General features: G+C 43.2%; 1 protein-coding gene across 25 annotated transcripts in view; it reads right to left on the reverse strand.

Moving 5' to 3' along the window:
• GPHN (gephyrin) overlaps positions 1 to 22720 on the reverse strand; it is a 284583-nt gene that overhangs the window by 181675 nt on the left and 80188 nt on the right. For all 25 annotated transcript variants that reach the window (XM_064147342.1, XM_064147437.1, XM_064147473.1 and 22 more), the window contains exon 2: positions 14706 to 14784. In XM_064147342.1, the coding sequence (XP_064003412.1) occupies positions 14706 to 14784 (79 nt within the window). The remainder of the gene's footprint in view (positions 1 to 14705; positions 14785 to 22720) is intronic.

Consider the following 22720-nt stretch of genomic DNA (forward strand, 5'->3'; position numbering starts at 1 on the left):
ACTTTGGACACAGCAGTCTTCAGTTGATGGTTGGACTTGATGATCTTGAAGGTCTTTTCCAACTCATGTATTTCTATGATTCCCTGTGCACAGGCTTTGACACATGCTTGTGAAGCATGCTTAGGCACACAAAGCCCATGTTTACTGTAAAGAGAGAAGTTTGGCGGAGAAATGTAACCCCAGAAAATGGAATAATGGAAGCACAGGGATCTTTGGTGCTGGAGAAAAAGCTGGAATCAAATGCTTTGGAAAAAGCAGTCAGAATACTATGATCAGCCAAAAAAAGCAGGCAGAAAATATCTTTGTTCCATAAAATACTGGTAAAACTAAAGGTGACAGCAGGATGATTAAAACTCTACAGAAGAAAATGGGAAGAGTATGTGGAAATCTTTTCAATATTCCAGATCCTTGATCAGTTTTTTTTTCTTTACAATTGAAATCTTTGGGCTTAAAGAACACAGTCTGAACATTTCCATCAATTGTTTAAAAAATAATCCAACATTTCTGGTTACAATAATGATAGAGGAGTCCAAGAGACACGCAGCACCCAGAGGGGGTTACTACACTAGTTCAAGGAACACTTTACCTTCCCAAAATTCTAATGTCTTGTTTCTCTCCACCGCATTCCAGAGAGATACAAAGTACAAATATAATCCAGTAGAGGATTAATGGCAGTCTTGCAATGTCTGTATGTTTCCAAAGAGTTAAATTCAGAGGCAGAAACTGCTGCTGCTTTCCTTTAACACGTCAGTGTGTCCACACACATCTACAGACACGTGGCCAAAAGGAGAACTCACTTGTATTTAAAAGTGACCTGGCTGAGATATTTTATTTTTACTGTGTGCTATGTGTTGAAGAATGTGAAAGGAAAAAAAATCTCTCTCCAGCCACTGAATGGAGTCATATGAATAAAACAACTCCATGTTTGTTCCACCCCTCTTCATACCTAGAAGCAACCTCCTGCAGACAAAGAGTGCTACTGACAATGCCGACAGTGAAACTTCATTGCCTGCCTCACAGAGTTATCTCTGTTGCAGAGAGTGTAGTTATGATAGAAGCTATCACCCACACTTTACAGCTGCTTGTAAAGTACTTCTGCAAGGTTTAAACTCAAGTTATTGAGAAATATTTCCTTGTTTATCATACATTATCGACTGTAAGAGTTCATCAGAGTGCTAATTTTTGGTTTCTACAGTAGTCATTTACTTTCTCCTTTGTATCTTATCATTTAAATGACAACACTGTCTCTGGATCAGTTTAGAGCTACTGATGTATTGTCTTTGCTACTCGAGTCACAATTCATTAGGACCTGGCTCAGCATTCAGAAACGTGGGCAGGAGACACAGGGACCATAGACACTGAGGTCTTGGGTTAAATGTGGATTTGTGCATTTTGCTTCATTCAGGTCCTTAAAAAAAACTAAACCCCTGATTTTAGTTTCTAAATAGCTCACAAAAACAGCATCCACTGGCAAAAATGTAACTATTGATTTCTTATTTGCAGCTTTAAGTCATCTTGTGAGGCAGTATCAGCCATGTCCTCCTACCACATATTTCGTATGGTAGGTTGCATACAACAGTTCCCCTGCACAAGCCCTTCTCTTCTTTACTGCTGCTCCCCTTGCAAGGATGGGGTTGAGAAAGGAGACTGACCCACCTCTAGCGACTGGAGAGGGTTCACATTGTATTTCTGTTGAAGATGTGACTGCACAAGGTGACTGAGCAAACACACAGTGCTTGCTGGCATACTCCTTCAGGTGCTAGTGACCGTAACATCCCCATAACTTCAACATGCCTGCAGCCCTCTCTCAAGATGAAGAACACAAACGAAGAAAAGATTTGATCTCTTCCTCAGTTCTTGCTACAGCACAAATGAGGTGGAATGAAAACAGATAAGGTGAATCCTGAAGCAACTTTCTTACGTGCTGTCATGTACATTCCATGTGAGCCAGCCCTGGTCAATCTGATTAGATAAAAATAGCAGAAGTGGCAGGAGAAGAGCTCTTGCAAAGCATAAACTGAGACTAGGACCACCTTAAATGAACTGCAAGGCTAGGTATCTGATTATTGATAGACAAATGACTTACACGACCAACACACATTGCTAATTCTTTGCACAGGTTAGGACAACTCTACTTGCAAATAGATATTGAGGACACTACAGCATATGCACAACCCTCCCCAAAAGCAGTATGTGAGGTTTCTATCTGGAGATACCCAGGCATTAGGAAAAACATCACTCTAAGAAACTGTAATTTTCTTATCATATCACAATTTACAATCCTTGTCCTTACTGAACCAAGCCTAGACACTCTCACTCTGCAGAGAGTAACAGGAATAGCTACCAAAAGCCAGAGCCCAGAAATAACAAGTATCTGTACTGAATTTAGTTTCAGTAGTGTCTAACTTGGGAAGTGAGCTGAGCTGCAGCATTATATTACAAGAGAACATTGAAAGAACTGATAGAGAAGCCCCTGTAAATAATGTCAATGGAACGCCTTTCAGGACCTTAAAGCTACAAAACCATATTCTGCTGACAATACAACAATTCAACTGATTTTGTTCTACTGGCTTTTTTCTACTTTGGAGTTGCATTTGCAATCAAATGGCTTACAGACAGGTGGGTAGCATAGGGTCAAGGAATGAAAGGACTAAAGACCTATCTAGGGAGGAATGCTCAGTACCTACCTATCAAACCAAGCAAAATTAAACTAATAAGACCATCTCTTCCATTTAAAACCTAAAAGATAGATCTAGAAAGCACGTGGACCACTGATTGTTTACAAATGAAGAGGAAACTCCAGATTTTGTTTCTTCTAAGCTACGCTTCCTCACAGCCCAGCAGAGCCACAATGGGTAGATTTTAGCAGGTGGTTTGTATTGTCAGCTATATTTTAACCTAGAGGATGCCAGGACAAACAGTGCTGCTATCCCTCCCCAGCAGCAGCCAGTGCTTTAGCTCCTATTCCCTCTAGCCATATCACCTGACTTGAAATGCTCATTGATGCATCAAGCTACCCTAGATAAGTGTAAGGATATGTTTCTTAGCTGCAGTGCTTCCATACCTTAAGCTGCTAAGAAGGCAAGTTTCTTCCAGTTTAGAGATCTCCACAGCTGAGGAATGTGACTACCAGCACAGTTCACTGCCTTCACAGATCAGAAAATAACCACAGGAAATTCTGTTTTTAAAATAAAAGATCAAATTTCTCAGGCTCTGAAGCTTAGATTACAGATGTTTTATTGTGAAGAACAGCTGTTTTTTCATCTTAACAAAGCATCTTTAGCAGCAGGATCCTCTCAGGATTTGTTTCACCTTTGCAAAATCATCTTCTGTAATAGTTTGTCCAAAACCCACTTGTACCAAATTCAAAACCATTTGTAATGAATAAACAAAATGTGGAAAAAGGCTTTTACAAATGAGGGAAAAGTCAAAGCCAAGTACCTGGTACTTAGAGATGTTGACTGTAAGCTTATCTTTCTGTTACATCTATTGATTAACTCCCATTTCAGCTCTTCTGTACTGCAGAGTGGCCAGTCCTTGGCACTGGAGCACAGTGACTCCGGTTGTGCCTGTTGTGGAATGGCCACACAGGCCATTAACACAAAACCTCTGGAAGTGGATTTTTAGATTTCAAACTGAGTTTACAATGTTAGTAAATGAAATTAAATTTTTTACTTGTAAAATGATCTGTGCATGACAATAAAAAGGTTTAAAAACCCAAATCATCTATAGATATTGCTGATAATACAACATTATGACCTCTCAGTCATTCATTATTCTGTGAACAATGAAGCAGTGGCATATGGTTGTTCAGAAGGTGCTTATTTGTGCTTTAAAAAACTGGGTTTAAAACACTTCTCTACACAGACACACATGTAAGTTAAGCACTGAACAGTGATTTTTGCTGACCAGCTTAACAGAATGGTGACAGATTTAATAGGTCACACAAAGCAAAGCAGGCCAAAGATGTTGTGCACATCAAAGCTAAAGCACACGGACAGGCTCTTCAGTTATCTGTGGTGCCTACATGGCCCACAGGGAGGTGATGTCCCAGGTTGAGAACTATAGGGTTAAAAAATGCTCTGGGGACTAGAAGATTGTTATTCAAACCCACAATTGTGCTATCTCTTTATAAACTCACAGCAAGGCCAGATTGGTCTCCTTTCCTCCTCCACCAGCCCTGTGTTAGGTGGGAGCCACTTTGTCAGGACAAACATGTAAGGAGTAGGCCTGTTTTGGGGCCTCCAAAAGCTTATGTTTAGGCCTCTTGGATGGCAGAGGCAGGGTAGGGGGGAGGATTGGAACACTGGGGATTACAGATTTGGGTTTGGGTTGGGGGGAAATGCAGGGAGTTCGCCATGGATGCTGTTTCTGCTTTGTCATTTTCTGTACCTCTCCCTCCAAATGTAATTCTGTTTTTTCCTCCAATTGATTTGAGAGCTCTGTTTCTGCCATCTCTCTTTTAAAAAACAACCCCACACCAGGTGCCAAGAAGTCCGTTACCAGGCAGGTATCATGCAACTCAGAGAATTCTTTGCTGGAGGAGCAGGATGAAGGGAGCAATGCAAGCTAAGCAGCAGATGTTTCCCACGTCTGTGGTCTTGGCTGCAACTGCTCCATTTCTAAGTCATTTCTAGTTGTGAACTTTGAGATTCTGTCCCCAGTACTTACTGCAATTAGGGAGTACTTACAACATTTCCATCTCAGAAATAAATTAGCTGCAACTTGTGGCCTTCAGCTTTTACAGCTGGATACTTCCCACGTAATTGCAGCTTTATTGGCCTTTTTACCCTTGCCCCTGCTCAATTTTTCCATCCTCAGAACTGCACTGATACATTCATAAGAACAAATACAGAATAAAGGCTTTCCAGCCTGTTCAGGCTTTGTTTCCCAATCCTTCTCTCCTCTGAGATGACTAAGTAGCTGTACCACAGAAGTACTTCTGGGAGCTTGCGCATTATTGGAGAGTTCTGTTCTATGCAGCAGCACAGCCTATGACACAGTTTTGCACCCAATTAAAGCAAGCATAAAGAACTAACCATCTTCTTATTAAAATCAAATAATAATCTTGCCTCTGACCACTTGCTAGTGACAGACACTTGCATGATGCACCATAATGCAGACTTCCTGGTTGGCATTTTATTGTTTTATTTATTATCCTTTCTGGTGGCATTCCCAGAGCTTTTACTAACAACCAAATTATTAAACATAGGAGACAAAGGGAGAAAAGAAAAACCCAAACCAACCATGAGTCTGTCTAGCTGTTAATTTCAGAGATCTATACTGGCATCCCACATAAGATCACAGCCAACTCTGTACCACAGTTAGAGTGGCATGGAGCCACAGCTCATAAACCACCCTGAGCGGGAAAGCATGTTGGCTTGCACTCAGCAAGCCAGACAGCTCAGAGGACTGGCTCCTCCTTGTTTGTCAGAAAGCCATTAGCAAGGCAGTATGTAACTGACATGACTGATATCACTGAAACACAAAATGTGTAAGATATGCTGAGTGTTCTCACAGTGTGATTAGAATGTGTGCTAACTGCTCCATGAGAGTGATTTAAATGGAGAGTTGGTAGAAGCAGATATATCCATTTATAGCACTTTGAGGTCTGCTGTATAAAACCTGGTTAAGATTTACGTGATGGCTTGACATGAAATCAATTCTTCTTTGTTTGTCAGTTTAATTCCATGTTCAACATGAAACTCAAACACATTCTTGAATTTTTCTTAATGGTTTGTACTCTGCAACAGAAACCTGAAATGACACTGTATTTTCCCCTGAAATTCGTGCAGGTTTAGGTGAAGATGAGGTTGTATGGAACTGCCTTGATAAGCTGAATTAAAATTTATTCAAATCTTGTTCTCTAATTTTCGGAGTATTGCAAATGTGATGAAGCAGGCCCAACAGAGAGCCTGCTGCAGGAAACACAGACAGTGTTGGGACAGCTGGAGCTGCAGGCAGAGAGCAGCCACCACAGCTGCTCATGGTACCAAGATACTGCTTCTCAGTCCTGAGTCATGCAGCCAGCCCAGAACACAGGGGTAAATGGCTTCCAGTCACCCTGCCCTGTGTCCTTTTTACCTGCATAGGAAAATGACACCCAGGTTAACAGACTGACACAGTTCTGCATCCCCAGCTGGCTGTGTAATGAGTGGCTTTCAAGGCTCAGTTAGAAAAGAAGGGTTTATATTAGCAGAAAGGATGGACCAGAAGCATCTTTAGAAGGACATCTGTATGTTTGAGTGCACTGCAGCAGACTAGAAACTGCAACCTCATAAGCAGTAACGTTTTTTCTTTTTAAATAAATCACAGGAACAGATGAACTACACTTGGTTAAAACGGGAAAGAGAAGGCCCTGCCACACTGAGTGGAGCCTCCATCATCTCCTCTGTAGCTGCATACTTGAACATTTCCACATACCGCACCAAGCTACAGAGCACATTAACTGCACAGACTGCTTTTGACGGTAAGAAAAGCACTGAAGGAAAAGGGAGAAGTAGATTCTTAAGGTGCGTTTGTAACACAGGCAATTCAACTGTGTCAGTCAAACAACGCTCTAGAGCATCCTGTATTTACTAAACCAATGAATTTCACAGAAACACTGTATTTCCAGCCCCCCAAAAAAAACCCCACTTAATAGATCTGGAAACAAACTGTCAATAGAAAATAAGATATTTCAAGAATAAAACGTTCTATTACAACACAATGAAGGAGGTGAAATCCAATGTAAGAAGAGAGATGCTCTAAGTAAAGAAAAAGCAAAATTCTGAAGAGAATCAGCAAGGGTGTAAAGAGAAGCACTTGGCACTGTAGTATGACTGTGTTTCTTTGGAATAACTCTGTGGAAAACCACTTGAAGCAATTTTTGAACCCTTAAAATGTCAGTTTTGAACTTGAAGGCTGTCATCATCCACAGAAAATATACCTGTGTCCTGGTTACGCTCTTCTGAAGTTTATGTGTTACACCAGAAAAAAGGGGGAAAGCATAAACGAAGAATCCATTATGAAATTCAAATTGTAATGAAAGATGATGAAAAAAGTGTACATGAAAACACCACAAGCACTACCATGGGATAACTCTACTTCCTCACTCAAGCTACCATCTGCAGAGATTTCCGTTGTACAGTACTAAAACTGAAGTGACTTCAAGAAGTCCCCCTGAATAAGTGACAGCAGGACAACCTTTTCAATTAAGAAAGCAATCCAGAATTTAAACACAGTGAGCAGCACTCGTATAAAAGCATGAAAATATCTCTGGGTAGGAATTTTTTGTATCCTAATGTCAGGATACTTCCTAAGACACAGAGGAAAGGCTTCCTTTATGGCTGAAGCTAGGTGTTCTACTATAATCCTTCAGTAGAAAATTAGTCACCTCCTCTGTTAACTTCATCTGTACTGAGAATGAGCACCCACATTTCATAGGAGCCTTCTCTAAATGAGGCACTCTTTCAAGTATTTATAGCTTTGAAAATAATGTATCCTCTCCTGCAAAAAGACTCCTGCCAGGGCTCAGCTCACAACCTATTTCAGAAGACCATTTTTCAGAAGAGCATTTAGGCATTTTAAACAGTGAGACTGGAGGAGAGACATTTTCTGCTGTGTAATACATGATTAGAACCCCTGTGTTGAGAGGCTGTTGTTCCTGCATTACTAGGAGTTCCAAATGCAACTTCAGCCACGTCAGGGAAGCCTGCTTTGAAGGATATGCTGATCCCATGGAGAAAAGTTTGAAGTTCATATGTGGTCCATGAAACTGCCATCCCTGAAAGAAGTATATGAGAGCTGGCACGTGAGCTCAGCCTAATAGCCCACACAACTCACCACAGTGTCTCTGATGCTGAGAAACAAATGCTTAGGGAATAAACATGACACAGAGCATGATTTGTCCCCTGGCACACACTTACTGCCTTTCTCAATCCTCACTTCAGGAGTTTTGCTGCCCTAGATGCTGCATACAGATCATCAGCTTTAACAGCCATGGTCAGTCCATCAATCTAGTTCATTTTTTTGTTTCTGTAATTCATACTGCAGCCTTCCACATGCTGTTACATCAATTATGAAACGCTCAGTTCTGTTGCACTTGAGTAAGTGTGTACTTCTAGTCACTTGCAATCTGCCATCTGATTTTTTTTCCTGTCACAATTTCTGACCTGTGAAAAAGAAGGAATGTTTGCCTCCAATTTTGGGGGTTTTATGCTATTCATTCTGTATGCCTCCACTACACATTATTTCTTGATTCCAGTGAAACGTTCTAGTCTGTTTAACTTCTCTTTATGCAGGAAGTTGTTTCAAATCTCTGCTTAACCTGGTGACCCACAATGAACCCCATTAGAAGTGAATACAGCAGTCACAGTGTAAAGACGTGCCAGGTTTATAGAATCATATACATAGCACTTCTGTTTTGATTTTCTTTGTTATTAAATCCTCATATGTTATTTCTTTCTCCAAGAACACAGAAACACTGAATACACTGCTGAGTGCTCAGAGGATCTTCTCGAAGACTACTCCACTGATACAGGCTAACCCAAGATCTCTCTCCTGTGGATATAGTATCTTCCTTTCCAGTATCTCTACACTACAAGAACACAGCACATTTAAATAACCAAGTAAGATGTAGCTACAAACAGAAACACAGACTGGAGTCAGGAAGAATGAGGTCAGGTGAAAAGTCAGGTTAGCTACGACTCAGTTGAAGCCTAGAGCTGGCAAAATGGGCTTAAGAAGAGATTGTTTGAGTTCTGAGAGTCACAGACCCTCAGAGCAGAAAGCTGTTGAAAATGCCAACTGCAACAGAAAAAGATCTCTCCAGAAGAAGCTTGCAATAAGATCAAGAAAGGCAAAACGAGGTCATGAGGGTAAGACTAGAGAGTACAACTGGAAGCTGTGGTTGACTTGGGGTGGCTGAGAAGACTAGCAAAGCCAAAGAGTCAGAGATCCAGAGTTCCACAAGGACATCCCCACCATTATACAAGAAGTCTTCAAAGGGATCTTGGACTGTGATGTTCAAAGAGGGAACGCTGACCAGGAAGCTGAGCTGCTGTCATTAAATGCAAAAGCAAAGGATGGGCTGTGAGATGAACACTTCACACTCTACTCCATGGTGTATATGATTACAGAAAGAAGTCTTCTAATGTTTAACTCAGACTGTGACAGTTTTCCTACTACTTCTGCAAAGAGTCATTTTGGTCTGCTCCTGAACATGTCCAAACACACAGCAGTCTTGTCTGAATTCCTCAAACAGGCAAAGTGAAAAGTGGCCCCAGCACTTCCTCAATTTCTTTTCCATGTCTGCCAGCCTACTGAATAGGTTGGGGCCAGAGCATAGGGGTGGAAAGAGTTAAGAGTGGGCACAGCCAGCACTGCTGACCCAAAGTGACCAAAAGAATATTCCATAAATACTATAAACATCAATTTTAAGTCACAAGCTGAGTGGGCACTTTTAAAATCAAAGTTTAAAAGTTGTTTCTATGTATGTTTTAATTAGCTTTGTAAAACTGTCTGGACCAAAACTTGATCTTTTCCCAGCCTGTGCCCCCTGCATTTCTTTCCAGACATTAGACAGTAAACAGAGCCAAACAGGGCCAAAAGGATATGGCTTTTGTCCAGAGGTTATTTTTAACAACATTTTTGTAGCATTTTCATTTATAAATGAAAGTTCAAGTACATTTGATAAAAATCATATCAACTCTAACCCTGAAAATGAAGGATCTAGTATATCTCCATCACCAATGAGGTGGTTATTACTGCAACAAATATCACATACCCACTTAAAACTGCTAGTTCCAGAACAAACCTGAGAAAACAAACACCATGCATTTAAAACTTCCTCGTAATAAGGAATATCCCCATTTACAGATCATCTGTGTACAGAAGTTCCCTGAACAGGTTTAGATAGAGGCACCTGGCTAAACAGGCTTCAAGCGCCGCATCCCTGCACTGTAAAGAAGTACTGCAACTGATTCTGGAACTTGAACTCCAGATGAAGCACTTAAGCTGCAGCTGGCACACAAGACAACGACCTCTCCCCCTCATCAATGCTTCTGATCCCAAACAGTAGTGGGGCTGCACAACCTCTAGCTACAGACCAACTTCTTCAGTTACTGGTTCATTCTACAATTGCAGGCTACTGCAGGGCACTGCAAGAGCAAAAGCACGAAAATACCATCTAAGAATTTGGAAACCACAGGATGAGAGAAACATTGATGAATGTACCTCACACCAGTATAAAGCTAACATGGAGCCTTATAGAGGTTACAGGAGACTGCTTTGGGCCAAGAGGTAAGACAATTATTAGAGGTGAAAAGTACTAAGTGCTTAAGAGAGACATTTTCTAATGTTCTGCTTTGCCACAGACCACTGCTAAGGTTTCGCTTCAGACAGATGAAGTTGTTCCTACAGAGTTATGAGTCATTAACCTAAACAGCCAAAGAAAAAAATGTATGCAATATTAGCATATTATGCTACAAACTGCCAGGGAACCTCATCTGGACAGACAGGAGAGTTGGGCACAGAGGAACCACATGAGGTTCAACAAGGACAAGTGAAGAGTCCTGAACCTGGAAAGGAATAATAAACTGCACCAGTACAGGTTGGGAGGTGATCTGCTGGAGAGCAGCCCTGTGGAGAGGGATTGGGGAGTGCTGGTGGATAATATCCATTGGACAGCAATGTGCCCTTGTGACCAAGAAGGCCAATGGGATCCTGGAGTGCATTAAGAAGAGTGTGTCCAGCAGATCAAGGGAGGTGCTCCTCCCCCTCTACTCTGCCCTGGTGAGACCTCATCTTGAATACTGTGTTGAGTTTTGGGCTCTTCAATTTAAGAGGGACAGGGATCTCCTGGAGAGGGTCCAGCAGAAGGCTACAAGGATGACCAGGGGACTGGTGCACTGCCTGATGAGGAGAGGCTGAAGGACCTGAGACTTTTTAGTCTGGAGAAGAGAAGACCAAGAGGGGATTTAAGAAATGTTTATAAACGTCCGAGGGCTGGGGGTCAGGAGGCAGGGGACAGGCTCTGCTTACTTGCTCCCTGGGATAGGACAAGGAGCAATGGGCATTAAGTTACAGCACAGAAGGTTCCACCTCAACACAAGGGGGAACTTCTTTACTGTAAGGGTCACAGAGCACTGGAACAGGCTTCCTAGAGAGGTTGTGGAGTTTCCTTCTCTGGAGACTTTCAAGGCCTGTCTGGATGCATTCCTCTGTGATCTGTGCTAGATTGTGTGGTCCTCCTACGGCAGGGGGGTTGGACTCGAGATCTCCTTGGGTCCCTTCCAACCCCTAGCATCCTGTGATCTGTTGAGAAAATTCTTTTCTTGAAGCACAAGTAAAGGATAAGGTCTTCAACGAAGCTGAGAAGTAGGTTTCCCTCACACAATCGTGCCTGAGCAGAGAGCCCCTTACACTGTATCTGTTCAGAGACTTGTTGCTGTGACTGGAGGCAACCAAGGTTTGTTCCGCTCCAGCTCTCAGCACTTACACAGGATCAGACATACACAGACTGTAATCTGCAGAGCCCTCCCAGTGTTCTTAGGAAGAGATTCCAATCTCTTTATCACACTGACATTTAGAATATGTTCCAACTATCAAGACAGCCTCATCTACTACAAACTGAACTACTCTTTCTCTTCAGCCCAAAATCACAATCCCTTTGTTAACTCTTTATATACCGCAGGCTACCCTTCCACTGTATTGGCTAACTTAATACGAGTCATGCACTGATGTTCTCCTACACACCCTGCATCTTTAAGATTTGTGTTCAAAATTGGACACTGTGTACAACAGACATCATGGCTCTGAGCAACCTAGTTGAAGAAGTCCTTGCACACTGCAGAAGGGGTGGACCTATAAAGATCCCTTAGAACCCAATCCATTCTCTGATCAGCTGCGATGAATAAAGAATAGCAGTTAGCTCCCAAGCTACCTTTTCAGTTTTACCTCTGACCAATTTTTTGTTGAAATTCAACTTGTCTGTAATTAACTACAAAATGAAATTTAATTGGAAAGTTGTTGTGTGTCTCTTTCCTCCATAGTCTGCATTTTCTCACTTGGCTTACTTGATATGCTTGGTTCTTTATTCAGTGGCATGGCTGTTTCCACTGACAGAGTAAGACATACACAACTAGAAATGATCAAACTCCTGATCCCAGCAGCAGAGCTTTTATTGTTAATGATGAGAGAACTGAAACTAGATCAAGTTTTCAGAGTCCAGACTGCTCTAGCTAGGAAATCAGCTGGGGAAAGAAGACTACCCTGACAATTAGGCACACTTGATACAAAATCAGACACTAATCAAAAAACCTACAGTGGTGTCTTTCTGGAGCTTCCTTTCAATGCAAAGACACTTCCAGTTCTAAAGAATAATCTTCCTGCAATAGGAAAAGAGCTCTCTGGGCAGCCCATTCCAATGCCAATCACTCTCTCTGGGAAGAACTTCCTCCTAACATCCAGCCTATACTTTCCCCAGCACAACTTGAGACTGTGTCCCCTTGTTCTATTGCTGAGTGGAGCTGAGTGGCAAACAGCAGCAGCAATGCTAGCATAGCTTAGAGAACTGTGAGGCTTAGCTACTTCAGACAAGAGCTGGACACCACTTACAATGCATTTCACGTGATGTATCAAGCCACTGCAACATAAAGCACTGTAACTTTTCTTCTATCCCATCCTTTTGGTGCATCACACTGTATTTCTACCTTAGCTGCAAAATCCAGTCTCTGCTACTGATGTGCTTACATATATTCTCTATTTACATATATTTACTTATTTATTTGGTCAACTAACCAAAAATGTCTTGCGCTCTCTGTTAAACTGTTTTTCAGTGTCATACCATATGAACTCACTGCACATCTTTGGAATGACAGAGCCATTTACAGAGAAAGCACCAGGGTTTTTTACAGAAATCTGATGTTGATACCAGATTGCAAAGAGGCAGCTCAACCACAGACCAAGTAAACCAGGACTAAAGAAACCCTAAACCAGAAATGCTGAACTGGCAAGAGAGTAAGTCAGATGTCACTTTGACATTTCAGTTATCATTACAGATGAGTATCATGGCTAACTAAATATTTTAATTAAACTTTATTCTTATTTCAAAAAAAGGTTAAAACATCTCCTCTTCTGGCACTCTTGCACTTCAGCCCCACACTGCCCTTTGCATCTCTCTCTGTGCAACAAAGAGCCCAGATGTCTTAGACTGTGTCTTCATTTTGGAGAGCCAGTCACGCTCTTAGAGGCACTTTAAGAGCTCCTAATAGGCACTAACTACAAGAATAGCCATTTAGAACCAAAGTCTGTACAGCCCCATCATGAGGCAGGAAGAAGCAGACTTTTCTTGCACGCTAATGTGTCATACAGTAACAGTGTTATAGACAGCCCTGGAGACCTAATGGATATATTTGGAGTCTTCATTCCACCTTTCGAAGCGAAAAAAATGGCTACAATGCAGTCAGTTATACTTCTTGAACTATGAGCAACAGAAATCAATTTCATTTGCTTTACAGACTGCAATAACGTATTGCAATCTTCACGTAAATTACAGTCAGGGAAGGAAAGCAGATTTCATCACTTTTGGGAAACAGCAAGGAAAATGATCACTCTACAGCAAGGGGAATTTAGTATTTCTGCAGGTGCAAAACCAAACCTATGCATAGCTGCAGCTCCAGAAGACACCATTCAGAAAAAGAAAGTAAGCCAAACACTCAAAAGGCAAATTTTGGGTTGGAAATTTAAGACCTTTGAAATAGCCTTCACTTCAATACTTAGTAACATTAAAAATGTACCCAGTGAATTAATTCAGGCAACAATTACACCTGTCCCCTCTGTATAAACTGCCAAATCTTACATGCATGATGCCAGCACAAGAATGCTGGTACCTGTGCAGCTATCATTAAACCTTACAACATGACAGAATAAAATCTGCCTCTGCTTCATTACTAAAACTGAAGGATGTCAAATTTCTCTTTCTCTCCACTGCCTCTCAACCAGGACTGCAGAATGCACTCTGGCAGTGTAAAGGCCCATCCTGTTAGGACCCAGTGCAAAAGGCACTATCACTCATGTTACAAAGGTAGGATCTTTTACCCTCTTTCCCTTCTTTCCTAACAAGTGGCATCCTTGCGCACGCTTGCAAGAATATTTTCAGCTGGCACTAAGTTACCTGAAGGGAGGTGAGCAGTGGAGGAAACCAACCAGGAAACGTTTGATACCATTTCAAGTCCAGCTCAGAGCTCATGAGGTTGAGTTTAATTTTAGAGGAAAACAGCACTGAGCTCAAGACCACTTAGGCTTGCTACAAAGTAAACACTGGGTCATCTGTTTACATGCTTGAATTCAAAGAGGTGGTAGAGGAAGAAATAAATGAACTGTGTGAAATCAGTGACAGCAAAATGACCCTGCAGCACAATCAGCCAGTCTCAATAAACAAGGGGAGGCAACAACACGCATGCAGCTCCTCCGTGAAAACACCAGCATGCACCTCTGCTGACTCTTGCAGCCCTTCCTGTGCTCCCTGGCTGACAGTTCATGAAAAGAAATACATAAGTAAAAAAACCTCCCAACAATATTTGTCTGTATGAAAGACTAACAACTTGGCAAGCACATTACCACTAGAGCACTAAGTGCACTGATGTTTTATATATTTCAAAGCTACTCACAAGGATAATAGGAAGAAGCTTTTCTTTGGTTAGCAATAAGAGCCAGATACTCACAAAGAAGGGTCTTGGACCAGATCTTTAAGGTTTATCCCACTACGATCCTCGGCAAGGTTCCTGAAGCAACTGTCACTCACTAAAAAAAATAGAAATAAAATTAAAACAAAACAAAAACAGAGAGGAAAAGAAAATGGGGTGGAAATTTGAGAACAGAACACAGTTCTTGGAGTTAACTACAGTGTTGGTGTGATTTGAGCATTTCAGAGTGTCTGATTTTCAGAGAGGTTTCAGGTAACCTAAAGGTGAGTCAAGTCAATGGCAAGTACCAACACTGTATCACAGATCAAACAGAAACTATGGGCTTCAGCTGGGATTGAAGTTCATTCCTGGATTAGCAAAACTGTTTCACAGGAGCAATATTCAAAACAAGCAATCAAGAGCCAAACATTTCTGCCCACAGCTTATCACAACTCCTGAAGTGTGCATAAAGCAGACAGCTATTGTAAAAACTGAAATTACAGTACAGTCTATGTCAGAAGGTATTGGCTGTGCTTCCACTCTTAAAACAAATAGGTAAAATAAAAAGGCACACACAGACAAAATGGGGGAACAGGATTTAACCTAAAACTCCAAACCCCCATGCAACCCATTCTCATGGCTAATTCTCTCAGCACACATACCCCATTTCCCACAAGCAATACCACAGTCTGAGGGAGAAAGAAAATAGTGTCACAAATGCTTTAAAAAGCCTTCATCAGTTCAAGGGAGTTACACTGATGTCTGACTACAACAAACTTTTCTGAAGGACACAGAGGTTGTGATGTGGCACATCACTGTAAGGATCACTGCCACAGCAAGACAGCAGAGCTGGAGGAGAAAAACTGTTACTCATAGAATCACTGAACTGCCAGGGTTGGAAGGGACCACAAGGATCATCCAGTTCCAACTCCCCTGCCATGGGCAGGGGCACCCTCCACTAGATTAGGTTGCCCAGAGTCACATCCAACCCTGCCTTAAAAACTTCCAGTGATGGCACTTGCACCACCTCCCTGAGCAACCTGTGCCAGTGTCTCACCATCCTCATGGTGAATAACTTCTTCCTAACATTCAATGTGAGTCTACCCACCTCCAATTTTGCTTCATTCACCCTAGTCCTATCATTATGCAACATCTTAAAAAGTCCCTCACCAGCTTTCTTGTAACCCACTTCAGATGCTGGAAGGCCACAACAAGGTCTCCTCAGAGCCTTCTCTTCTCCACACTGAACAGCCTCACGTTCCAAGACAGAACACAGCTGGCACTTGGCAAAAGGGGATATGTTTAACAGCATCAGCAAAAGCAAGAGTTCCTGCTTCTCTCTAAATGCAAGATGCTCTTTAATTTGCTTCTGTGTGTATTTGCATGCATCACCAGCACCAAAAGCATGCAAATGCTTCCCAAAATACCTTCTTTTCACAGACTACAATACATTCTGTGACAGACTTTCCTAACACACTAGCACACTGCAGGATGTTTCTACTGCTGCCACTGGTTGCCAATGCATCTCACAAGAGTGAAGCCTGTGAGTCTACTGGGGACAACAATGTTGTCCAAGATAGGGTTTCATAAGAAGGGACTGGGGCCGCAGATGGAACAGGCACTGGCCCTAGCTGCTACTCAAACCTGACAGCTAACAGCATGGCAATAACAGGATTATTTGCTGAGCCTCAATAACATTAAGAAGCTTCCTGCTTTGCACCCCAGCACTGCCATAACCACTTGACATCCTAAGCTTTTCTTATCTGCTCTCTCTGAAAACACAACCTAACATCTGCTCATGACACAGGATCACTGAAAGCCAGACACTACCTCAGAAGGAGATCTTGTCTTCCAGGTAATGGCCACGGATCTCCAGGTTATACAGCAGCTACTTGCGCTAACAAAGCCCACAACTCTCAGCTTGTTCCCCTCATGTCACTTTAATCATTGTTCCTACAGGAAAATACAGGCTGGCTGTACTGAGCTCACAAGTGCTACAAGCCTTGCCAAGGAACGTCACTCTGAGCCCCCTGGGCCACAGGTTGTTTCTCATTTCCATGCCTATTTCTTGCACTGAACCCTTGAATTTACAAAGCGTCTAATTCCTGAGTTAAAAGACCGATTCCAAGATGAGAAGATTGGCAAACAGCCTACACAGAACATAGAATCATAGAATCAAACAGGTTGGAAGAGACTTCCAAGATCATCCAGTCCAACCTGTTATCCAGCCCTAGCCAATCAACTATACCATGGTACTAAGTGCCCAATTCAGGCTTTTCCCCAGCACCTCCAGGAATGGCAACTCCACCACCTCCCTGGGCAGCCCATTCCAATGCCAATCACTCTCTCTGGCAAGAACTTCCTCCTAACATTCAGCCTAGACTTTCCCCAGCACAACTTGAGACTGTGTCCCCTTGTTCTGTTGCTGGTTGCCTGGGAGAAGAGATCAACCCCCACCTGGATACAGCCTCCCTTCAGGTAGTTGTAGACAGCAATGAGGTCACCCCTGAGCCTCCTCTGCTCCAGGCTGCACACCCCCAGCTCCCTCAGTCTCTCCTCACAGGGTTTGTGTTCCAGGTCCCTCACCAGCTTTGTCGCCCTCCTGTGGACACTTTCCAGTATCTCAACATCTCTCTTGAATTGAGGAGTCCAGAACTGGACACAGGATTCAAGGTGTGGCCTGACCAGTACTGACTACAGAGGAAGAATAACCTCCCTGGCCACACTGTTCCTGATCCAGGCCAGGATGCCATTGGCTCTCCTGCCCACCTGGGCACACTGCAGGCTCATGTTCAGCTACTATCTACCAGCACCCCCACATCCCTCTCTGCCTGGCTGTTCTCAGCCACTCAGTCCCCAGCCTGTAGCACTGCCTGGGGTTGTGGCCAAAGCATAGAACCCTGCACTTGGCCTTGTTAAATCTCATCCCATTGGCCTCTGCCCACCCATCCAGCCTGGCAGGGTCCCTCTGCAGGGCTCTCCTGCCCTCCAACAGATCAACATCTGCTCCTATCTTGGTGTCATCTACAAATCCCCTCATCCAGATTATTAATAAAGAGACTGAACAGGACCAGGCCCAGCACTGTTCCTTGGGGAACAGCACTAGTGACAGCTGCCAACTGGATGTGGCACCATTCACCAGCACTCTCTGAGCCTGGCCCTCCAGTCAGTATCAGCACATCTCTTACGCCAGCACTGCGCAGCATGAATAAAAACAGCCATACGTACGATCATGTTTTTTCTCTACTGACAAATTCTTACACATTAGCTATTTAATCTAAACATGCTGCATTCCTTTTACTGCCTTCTCCAATCTCCCTGTCGAAACAACAAGTTATCAGTAACAGTGGCCATTATTTGTCTATGTGTAACTCATGAAGCTTACAAAACAAAACAGACACTTGCATTTAAAGCTGAGGTTTGCCAGAGACTCTTTGCCTTGCCCATCTCAACGTCACTCTAATGTTACAATACTCTTTTTGTGAATCCAGTTGAAAAATCAGATCTTCCTTCTGTTTAACACAGTTGGACAGTACAAGCTGGTGCTAAAAAGCCTAATTCATCATCAGTAGAATATCTGTGAACCTTGATAACAGTATCAACTTCACTTCCTTGTTTTTGACTTGACTGAAGGAGAGTCAGAACAGTGGGAAGCTGGGAATTTGCAAACAAGCCTCTTCTTAGGTTCCTGTTCTTGGCAGATTCCAAAAACACAGATCCCCTGGACAAACATCAAACATCTCAAATCCAATTTTAACAACCAGTAACCCAAACAGTTTATTGAACAGTTTAGTCAAACTTCTGAAAACTAATATTTTATTATAACTGTCAGTTAAATTGCTCCCCTTAATAGCAACAAGAGAGCTTCCACAATGAGAGGAAATAGCTGGGTGGAATAGGCTGGAACACCTCTTAGAGGAGGATTTGGCTGTACCTTGTTGACCTGCACACAAGCACAGCTGTGCTCACTCACACCCATGCAAAAGAGCTCGGGGAGAGAAGAAGCATTCAACAATAAACACGGCATGGAAGCAGTCCAGCAGAGTAGGTGCTACATTTCCCATGGCTCAGAAAATTGTCCATCACAGAATCTATCTGGTTGGAAAAGACCTCCAAGGTCATCCAGTCCAACCCTCGACTCGGTACTGAAGGGTCACCACTAAAACATGCCCCTAAGTCCACAGTGCACTTGAACATCCCCAAGTGATATTGACTGTAGCACTGCCCTGGGCAGACCATTCCAACATCTAAGAGCCCTTTCTCCTAACATCCAGCCTGAACCTACCCTGGCACAAACACAGCATGTATGCAAAATATGGCATACTCTGAAATGCAAACTATTTGAAATAGCACAAGGGGTAAAACTACATTTGATGGCATGGCAGAAAGACCAGGATGAGCAATGGTGCTTTAAGGTTTGAAGGAAGAATAGGCAGCAGGAAACTGCATAATGGTCACAAGCTGTGAGACACACACAAAGGCCACGTCTGGCTTTGTGTCTTTAAAGCACAACCAAGGGAGCCTTTTGCACAGAGCACTTATGTGAACACAACCCCCATGCAAGATTAGGTCTTGTTTCAATATTTTTTTGTCTTTTAGCCCCTCTGTAAGACTACAAAAGCTTTTGTTTTAATCAGAACCAATGCTCCCCTCCACAGACACCAAGTGTTGCAGCCTGTGTTCTGTCACATTCCCACATCCACCTTCCTTGTGGACATGGAGAACCACAACACAAGAGGCTCCCTAGCTAAGCCTCCCAGTGACAGCCTCCCAGGCACTGGAAATGGTTTTCAATGCAATAAATATGGGGACAACCATCACAAGCACAGACTGAGCCCGAGCCCCTGCAGAAGTGCACTGCCTGCAAACCTCACGCCACGGCGAAACCCCTGAGCACCTGCCACTGAAGAGTCTGACTTCAGAGCCACGGTATCAGTATCAAAAAGGAAGGGGTTTTAGCAACACCTGAAGCTTTCTCAGCATTAGTCCTGCTTTCAGCTCCTGGGTTTTATTAACGATGCTTTGTTTCCAACCCCTGCCTACTTGTGCCTAGGAAGGCAACACAGGAAGGGAGTTCTCACCTGTCAGTAACACAGCACATAAACCTCCAAACTAAACACTTAGGCATTGGTGTTTACATCCTAATGTCCAGACACTCTGTTTACAGCAGGGGTGAAGCCTTCCCATTGGCACTGGTGAACTTCTACATTTTTTCCCTTTGTTTTCTGTAACAGATTTCTAAATGACACTGTCCTGAAGTCAACGGATTGTTAGCCTGTCATTTCCAAAATGAGAAGTTCTGCAGCTCTGGAGGTTAACCAGTTAATTTTCTTTGTGTAGAGGCAAGATCTAACCCCTTGTGAATTAGATCCTTTCCAATTTATTTTAATACCCTACAATTTGAAAACAGCACAGCCCTTTAAAGCTGTCACAGACCCCACAGAATGCATCCCCAGTAAACAGAAACCCTCCTCAGATCACAGCACTTCCAGCTCTGCTGCTGCCAGTGGCAGGATGTGCACCACATGTGCCTTAGGAAAACAGGCAACCACTGCCCTCAGTACACGAAGGGGTAGCTACAGTCCAGTAGTCTCAGAGTTTGGCACTGCTTCTAGATTAGTTGTGGTTACCCACTGATAAAAAACATCTTGACAACAGAGCTGCCCTCAGGAAGACAGGCACCAATGCAAACCTCCACAAACTGAAGTGCCTCACTGAAGGGTAAGGCAACTGTGCTCTGTACATACAGCACTAGAGGAGAGTCTTCATCTATAGGAAAAGGCTCAGGTACTGAAAACCTTGGCCTCAGTCTTTAGTAGTAAGAGCAGTTACTCTACAAGTGCCCTGCCTCCAGACTGGAAGACAGGGACAGGAAGCAGAATGAAGCCTTAAGACACAAGAAGAAATAGTGACCTGCAGCACCACATAGATGCACGAGTCTGGAACACATACACAGAGAAGGACCACAAGGATGACAAGAGGGCTGAAGCATCTCTCCTGTGAGAACAGTAGTTAGAGATCACTTGTACCAACTAAAAACACACAAATCCATGGGCCCCGATGGGTTGCGTCCACGACTGCTGACTGAACTGGCTGATATTGTTCCCTCCATAATTTTCAGCAAGGCTTTTGATACTGTCTCCAACAACATCCTCACAGATAAGCTCAGGAGATGTGGCACAGACAATTGGTCTGTAAAGTGGATTGAAAAGTGGCTCCACAACAGTGTTCAGAGGGTCGTCACCAGCGGCAGAGAGTCAACTTGGAGGCCTGTGGCCAGTGGTGTTCCCCAGAGATGAGTTCTGTTTTCAGATGTGTTCAGTATCTTTATCAGTGACCTGGATGAGGGCACTAAATGCACCCTCGGCAAGTTCACTGATGATACAAAACTTGGGGAGGGGGGTGTTGGATGACACCCCGTCAGGCTGTGCTGCCATGCCACAAGATCTGGACAGGCTGAGAAGTGGGGGAAGGCAAAGCTCATGAAGTTCAATGAGGACAAGTGCAGGGTCTCCTATACCTGGGGAAGAATAACAGCAGGCACCAGTACAGGTTAGTGGTTGCCCTGCTGGAGAGCAGCTCTGTGGAGAAAGACCTTCGAGTCCTGTTGGGCAGCAAGTTCTGCGTGGGCCAGCAATGTGCCCTTGTGGCCAAGAGAGCCAATGGCATGCTGAGGGGCATCAGGAACAGCATGTCCATCAGGTCTAGGGAGGTTCTTCTCCCCCTGTGCTCTGCCCTGGTGAGACCACCCCTGGAATACTGTGTCCAGTTTTGGGCTCCCCAGTTCAAGAGAGACAGAGACCTGCTGGAGAGAGTCTAATGGGGAACCACAAGGATGACTGGGGTAGACTTGAGCATCTCCGCTATGGAGAGAGACTGAGAAACCTGTTTAGTCTGGAGAAGAGAAGGCTGTGAGGAGATCTGATCAATGCCTACAAATATTTGAGAGGTGGGTATCAACACTGTCAACACTTCTGAGGCTGCACGTGGAATACTGCTCCCGTTTTGGACTGGAGTATCAAAACAAGGGCAACGAAGCTGGTCTAGAGAACAATTCTTCATAGGATTGGCTGAGGGACCTGGGGTTGTGAAGGAGGCTGAAGGTATACCTCAACTCTCTCTATAACTACCCAAGAAGAGACGGTAACAGAGTGGGTGTTTCTCTCTTCTCTCAAGCAGCAAGGGACAAGACAAGAGGAAATGTGTCAAGGGAGACCTAGGTTGGGTATTAGAAAAAAAATCTTCATGGAAAGGGCTGTCAAGCATTGGAACAGGGAAGTGGTGGGGTCACAGGAATTGCTGGAGGTATTCAAAATAAATGCAGATGTGGTGCTTTGGGATGTGGTGTGGTGGTAAACTAGCAGTGATGGGTTAACTTTTGGACTTGATCTTAATGGTCTCTTCCAACCAAAACAATTCTATGATTCTACATCAGATTCTTTGCTTTTTGTCTTTAGTGATAACATCTGAGGACTTCATCCATCTGTAGGGTTTCTGGCAGGCTTTCCATGGCAGATCTCTCTTCCCCATATTTAGGTTTTATACCAACTTCATTCAGCAGTTTATAAATACCAAAAATAACCCTTAACCCCACCTACTGAATAACTTGGGGTGTTTTGGAAAGTACTAGTCTGGCACAGCATTATATTCTAGACTGTGTTTGCTGGCAGCAAAGCATTATTCATTTCGGTTTCAGGTGGGTCTGTTCCACACACTGCAGGAAGATTTAGCTGGATTCAGGTATTTTGTTTTTATAAGCCTCAAATCATGCACACTGCAACAAGCACTCAATTTTCTCTATTGTAACTGTATGCAATTTTCTCTATTGTAACTGTATGCAATGTTGACTTCAAGACGTAAGAAGCACTGCTAAGGAAGCTTTAGAATATAGGAAGGTGACACTTCTTTTCCGCTAAGGAAGCTTTAGGATATATAGGAAGGTGACATTTTTTTATCTCAGACCTCAAAAACATCTCTTTGAAATCCTGCTCTCATGCAGACACAGCATTCCTGTTCTGCAGGTACACTTTAAAGAAGTGAGATAGTACAGGAAG

The sequence above is a fragment of the Pogoniulus pusillus genome, chromosome 1 (genome assembly GCF_015220805.1).
Source record: "Pogoniulus pusillus isolate bPogPus1 chromosome 1, bPogPus1.pri, whole genome shotgun sequence".
In the NCBI taxonomy this organism is placed as follows: Eukaryota; Metazoa; Chordata; class Aves; order Piciformes; family Lybiidae; genus Pogoniulus; species Pogoniulus pusillus.